Below are 5,681 nucleotides of genomic sequence, written 5' to 3'. Positions count from 1 at the left end.
TCAACGGCAGACCGGTTGAACCGCATAAGACGCGAGACATTCGGGGAACGAGGCCGAGTCGGGGGCGTGGCCTCAAGTTGGCAGAATCATCCTGAATGAAATTATTTTGTAACACTGACCAATCGCATGAATTGAAATAACGAGCTGCCGGAAATTTGGAAAGTTAGCGAGTCGTCGCAATTTCGTCCCGAAGTTGCGCAATTAGTCGGCGTGTCGGCAAGCGTCCCGTCGTCAAATCGAGGCTCACCCGGCTGTGTTTTCGACCGGTCGCCGGACCGTTGCGGGCGAGGACAAACGGTTGCAAACAAATACAAAATTGAGCGAGGCTGGCGGTTGCCGTCGGTTACGCGGCCACCGCTCGTTTCGGTCACCGGGCGGGATTGGCGAGTTTGCGCTCACCAGGAAATCCTTTCTCACGCGCCGCACATGACAAACGTGTTTGTCTGTGGCGACGGGTCGGGAGGAGTCCGACCGGGAAGGAGGAGAGGTTGCTTCCAAAAAAGGTGACTCCTTCATCGTTTATGGCTTCAAGGAAACGCCTGAGATGAGGAGGTTTTGGATTGATTTGTATTTTGGGGGGGGCTTAGATCTCGAGACGCGAGCGAACGTCCGAGTCACAGGTGCGACTGGCTCATATATATATATATATATTATATATAATTTTTTTTTTTTTTTTTTTTTAAATCCTTTTTCCCACTAATTCTTCATCATCGCAACGTTTTGGCTCATCATCTCAAATGTCAATTAAAGCCATCATGCACAACTGTTTTCTCCAGTTTTTGGTTGTTGGGGTCAAACCAGCCCACGTTTTACTGCTCATTACTAAATGACGCAAACGGCTAGAAAGAATCTTTCTGGCGAAAGAAAAGACGGTTGACTTTCTTTGGGAGGTTTGTGCTTTTCGAACACAGTATTCTGCAGGTCTCGAAAGAAGCGAGGGATGAGCGCCCGAGCCCCGCCCCCTTAGTGATCTCTTATATTTGGCTAAGTTAGGGGAAGCCTGTCAACGACGCTAACCTTTGACCTCCCGGTTTTATCTCTCGAGCGTAAAAAGGAGTTCGTCACCGAAACGCCGTCACGCTAAGTGATGGGCCGCGCGTGCGGCTTCAAAGTGCGGGTCGTGTCGTTGTCAAAGGTCGGGCTGAAAGTTCCCGGTGGTACGTTGGCGGTGTTCAGCTTTACAGGTGCCGCCGTTTGTGCGAAGAGACTCAACGAAAGCAAAATGTTGACTTCATGCGAACGTGTGCGTGTGGTCGCACAAGCATTTTTTTTCATTTTTTGTGTATAAACCAAAAATGTACGGTATGCGTCTCTATGTTTTTCGGTTAATTTTGGGATGCGTGTGGAGTGAGGATAAGTTCATGAAATGAAAAAAAGGACCCATTTTAAAGGAAGAAATAGAAACTAAAATACAAAATTAAGGTATTAAGGCTTGTCTTTTGCGCCAATTCACAAATTGTTTCGATTTTTATTCAAAACAGGATCAAAATGCAATATGTCAATTTCCCAAATGACCAAACGGGTTGCCTTTTTTTTGCTTCTCAATTCTAAGAATCGAATAATGCAAAAGACAAAATCTCCAATATTTTGTCCTGTCGGAGTATTTAGCATTGTGGATCCATTTGAAAGAATTTGACCATTTTGTTGTTGTTGTTGTTGTAAACAGAGTAGCGCGACAAAGTGTGGAGAAGAAACCCTTTGATGAAATCCAAAAAGGGAATGAAAAACGAGTGAACATGCTCAAGTGCAAATGTGCCCCATTTCCTATTTGCCCTCAGAACTATTGGGTGGTGGTGGTTGTTGTTGTTGTTGTTGTTGTTTTCGTTTTCGTTTTCTGCCGCATTTGACTTTGATGCCGATCTGATCGGCACGTGGCACTTCGCGCACCCGAACGCAGCACAACACAACAGGTCCGCTAAGTTTTCGGGCGTGTCAGACTTTTGCCGAAAAAAAAAAAAAAAAAAAAAAAACTCCAACCGAGAAGTGGCGGAAGCGTCGTGCGAGCGACTCACCGCAGCGAAGCTATTTGGGGCGTGCGTGACGGGAGGAGCCCCCTCCCCAAATATAAAGCCCCCTTTCCCCTCGGCCACACGGGAGGAGAGAGAACCTGCGAGAAGGAGCTGCCACCTCCGCGCGCTCCTTTGCACCGGCGAGCACTTTTCCGTTGACGCCGAGAAGAAGTCGCGCCCGCCTCGCTCTCGTTTCGGGCAATCGGGGCCGAGCGCAATCCCAGCCGGTCTCCGATCGGCGGCTTCGGCGCACGCATGGCCGCCCTCATCAGCGCCTACTCGTCGTGGCCCGAGTCGTTCGAGTGTCAGCCGGCGGACGGCAGCGCGGCCGGCGGCGGCGGCGGGGACAAGGCGCCGGAGCCCCGCATCCGCCGGCCCATGAACGCCTTCATGGTTTGGGCCAAGGACGAGCGCAAGAGGCTGGCGGTGCAGAACCCGGACCTGCACAACGCCGAGCTCAGCAAGATGCTCGGTAGGTCCGACGTCCGTCTTCCTAACCTGCGGCAAAGACCTCGGTGGCTCTGAAATGCAATGAAATGATTGTCGTTCCCCAATTTGGGGTTGTCGCTTTAGGAATAAGTCAACCAATAAATAGGATCTTGAGCACGAAGTGGGGGGGGGGGGGGGGAAGACAAACCCAAACTCTTTAAAGCTTACAGTTCTCTATAGAAAGGAATAAAACATAGCTCCTATTTTGTGCCCGATTTCAACGCCCTGATTTGTGTCACTTTGCAAGTCTTGTTCGACCTGGAAAAACGTCCAGGAATTAAACGCCTGGAGAAATCGAAATCGAAATCGTTTTGGGGGGCGTTAATCCGATCATTCATCTCGCTCGACGAAAAATGGATCGTGGGCACGTTTTGACGCTTTCAATTCAACCCTGGAAAAAAGACAGACTCCCGAGATTGTTTTGACTAAATCGCTGTCGAGAAATCGTCTTACCGGTCGGTCGAAGGAAAATTGAAGTCGGGCCACGGAAAACCTCCGCTTTAAACCTCGCAAGGCAGCAAAAACGAATAGAATTCCGTATTTGAATTTTGGGGCTACGAATGGCGTCACTTTCGAAGTCTTTCTGGAAAGCTCGCAAAGTTCACTCGAGACTCCGATCGACGCAGGTTGTCGTTTGCCGTGGCTGCGGTTGAATTCGCCACGTACGTTTAGGCTTGAAAGTTCCACGGCAGCCATTGCGCTAAGATGAATGTGGACGTTCGACGAAACCCATTTGTTGCTCAGCGGTCACACGAAGCGCAGATTGTTGTCATTTCCCGTACACGAGAAAGTTAGTTGACTTTCGATGGCTCCTGTGAGTCTCTCAGCATCTCCGAATCATCCGTTTGGTGCTTGTCGTTTCTTTCCCTCCGCCAGGGAAGTCGTGGAAGGCGCTGACGCCGCCCCAGAAGAGGCCTTACGTGGAGGAAGCCGAGCGTCTGCGTGTGCAGCACACGCAGGACTACCCCAACTACAAGTACCGGCCTCGCCGCAAGAAGCAACTCAAGCGCATCTGCAAGCGGGCGGACCCCGCTTTCCTGCCGGGCGGCCTGGCCCCCGACCAGAACGCCCTCCCCGAGCGGCGGGCCCTGCGCCGCCCCCTGGACAAGGACCACGCCGGCCACCCGGCGGGCGCCCCTTTCTCCGGCCCGGGCCCGGCTCCGCCCGGCGTGCGGAGCTTCCGGGACCCGCCGGCGTCCGGCGGTTTCGACGCGTACCCCTACGGCCTCCCCACCCCTCCCGAAATGTCCCCCTTGGACGCCGTGGATCACGAGCACGCGCCCCCGTCCTACTACCCCGCCGTCTCCCGCTCGCCCCCCGAGGAGCACGGCCAGAGTCACGTGGGCAGCCCGCCGCCGTACCACCTGGACTACGCCCAGACCCGAATCCACTGCGGGGGTGCGAACGTGTCCCACGTGACCCCCGGCGGTAGCGGCGGCCTGATCCCCGGCCCGTACTACGGCGCCCCCCCCTTCCCCCTGACTCACCACTGCCTCCAGCACGGCCACCTCGGGCAGCTGTCCCCGCCGCCGGAGACGCAAGGCCACCTGGAGACTCTGGACCAGCTGAGCCAGGCCGAGCTCTTGGGCGAGGTGGACCGCGATGAGTTCGACCAGTACCTCAACTCCGGAGGGGGCGGCTTCCATCCCGAACAAGGCGGCGGCGGCGCCGTCACGGGCCACATCCAGGTGTCCGCCGCGAGTACCGGCACGGAGACCAGTCTGATTTCGGTTCTGGCCGACGCCACCGCCGCCTACTACAACAACTACGGCATCTCGTGAGTTCGAGGGCGACCTCGGCGACATTTGTCCCTCCGTTTTCTTGCGCCGCTCCCGTTCGGGGTCGCGGGCAGGTCGGAGGTCATCCCAGGAGAGTGCGGCGGGGGAAGCGGGGCACGTCCTGAACTGGTCACCAGTCAATAGCAGCGCACATGTAACAAACAAACATTCATCCAGGCATCCACGCATTCATCGTCTGAGCCGTTTCTCCTCACGCGGGTCGCGGGCGCCCTGAACTGGTCGCCGGCCAATCGCAGGGCACAATCAAACAAACAACCATTCGCACGCAATTTACAGTCTCCAATCCATGCGTGTTTTGGGGACGTGGGAGGAAAGCGGAGCGCCCGGAGAAAAGCCACGCGGGCACGGGGAGAACATGCCAACTCCGAGCAGGCGGGGCCCCGCGGGGATTGAACCCCGCACCTCAGAACTGTGAGGCAGACGCTCTAACCGGTCTTCCCGCCGTGCCGCCAATTCATCCGGACATTTTTTCATTTATTATTTTTTTTAATTACCATCACATTCAGCAACAAAAGCGGGTTATGCCCTGGACTGGTAGCCATCCATCCATTTTCTAGGTTTTCACAGGTAGGCTAGAGTCCATCCCGGGACACTCGCGACTTCCACCCTGGACTGGTCACCAGTCGATCGCAGCACACACGTAGACAAACAAGCATTCACAACTACGGGCGCGTCACAGTCTTCAGTTCACCTCATCTGCATGCGGTAGGACGCCAGAGTACGCAGACCGCAGACGTGCTAAACTCCAGGACACCGCAACAAAACCACAGACTGACATATCCAAAGTGGCCGGGGCCGCTAAAACGGGACACCTCGCGTCTGAAACCGTAGGTTTTTGGAAATGCGGAACCATTGACGGACGCTTGCCAGGAGCTCATTTAAACCTTTTTTTTTTTTCTTTTTTGAAAATGTTTTTGGTTAACCGTGGCTCTCGCTGACTCTTACCTCACGAGTTTTCACCCCATTGAGGTTTTTGCCCCCTATCCAATGCTTAATAATACAAATATATATATAAATATAATCACATATATGATGAAACTAGGGTAAAAAATGTATGCTGATTTAGACTGTAATTTAAAAATGATGGATTGTCATTTCCTGTAAAAAGCAAACTTGTCAATAAAAGCAAACGGCTGTGCATAGTGGAACCTGTCGTGTTTTGTCGTTTGTGCTTTTGCCCCCCCGGCCTTCCACCATCGATCCCGCTTGAGGATTAGCAACGGCGACCGACAAAGCCGCACCAGCCCGCCGCCGTTCTTTTGTTTTCCGGGTTTCTCTTACCTACGTCTATCTTGCGCAAGCAGAAAATACAGAAATAAATGCGTGCTTTTGATTTGCAAAGTCGCCCCGTTTTTCCCGATGAAAGGAATTCGGAGGGCGGGGG

The 5,681-nt window shown here is 53.6% G+C and overlaps 1 protein-coding gene across 1 annotated transcript; it reads left to right on the top strand.

Annotated features, from left to right (window-relative positions):
* The first annotated feature begins 1,832 nt into the window (after nucleotides 1-1,832).
* sox7 (SRY-box transcription factor 7) lies at nucleotides 1,833-5,438 on the top strand. The gene is made up of 2 exons (XM_061704195.1): nucleotides 1,833-2,481; nucleotides 3,375-5,438. Exons 1-2 carry the CDS (start codon nucleotides 2,265-2,267, stop codon nucleotides 4,277-4,279), a joined length of 1,122 nt encoding a protein of 373 aa, XP_061560179.1. The 5' UTR covers nucleotides 1,833-2,264; the 3' UTR covers nucleotides 4,280-5,438.
* Nucleotides 5,439-5,681: the final 243 nt, after the last annotated feature.

Source organism: Phycodurus eques, chromosome 18 (assembly GCF_024500275.1).
Source record: "Phycodurus eques isolate BA_2022a chromosome 18, UOR_Pequ_1.1, whole genome shotgun sequence".
Taxonomy (NCBI): Eukaryota; Metazoa; Chordata; class Actinopteri; order Syngnathiformes; family Syngnathidae; genus Phycodurus; species Phycodurus eques.
The sequence above is the reverse complement of the archived record's forward strand: the minus strand, read 5'-3'. Positions and strand labels throughout refer to the sequence as shown.

Excerpts from the sequence above, each read along its gene's own strand:
- sox7 (XM_061704195.1), top strand. The coding sequence starts at position 2,265 with ATGGCCGCCCTCATCAGCGCCTACTCGTCGTGGCCCGAGTCGTTCGAG. Across the intron at positions 2,482-3,374 it reads CGAGCTCAGCAAGATGCTCG|GGAAGTCGTGGAAGGCGCTG; the intron begins GTAGGTCCGACG and ends TCCCTCCGCCAG.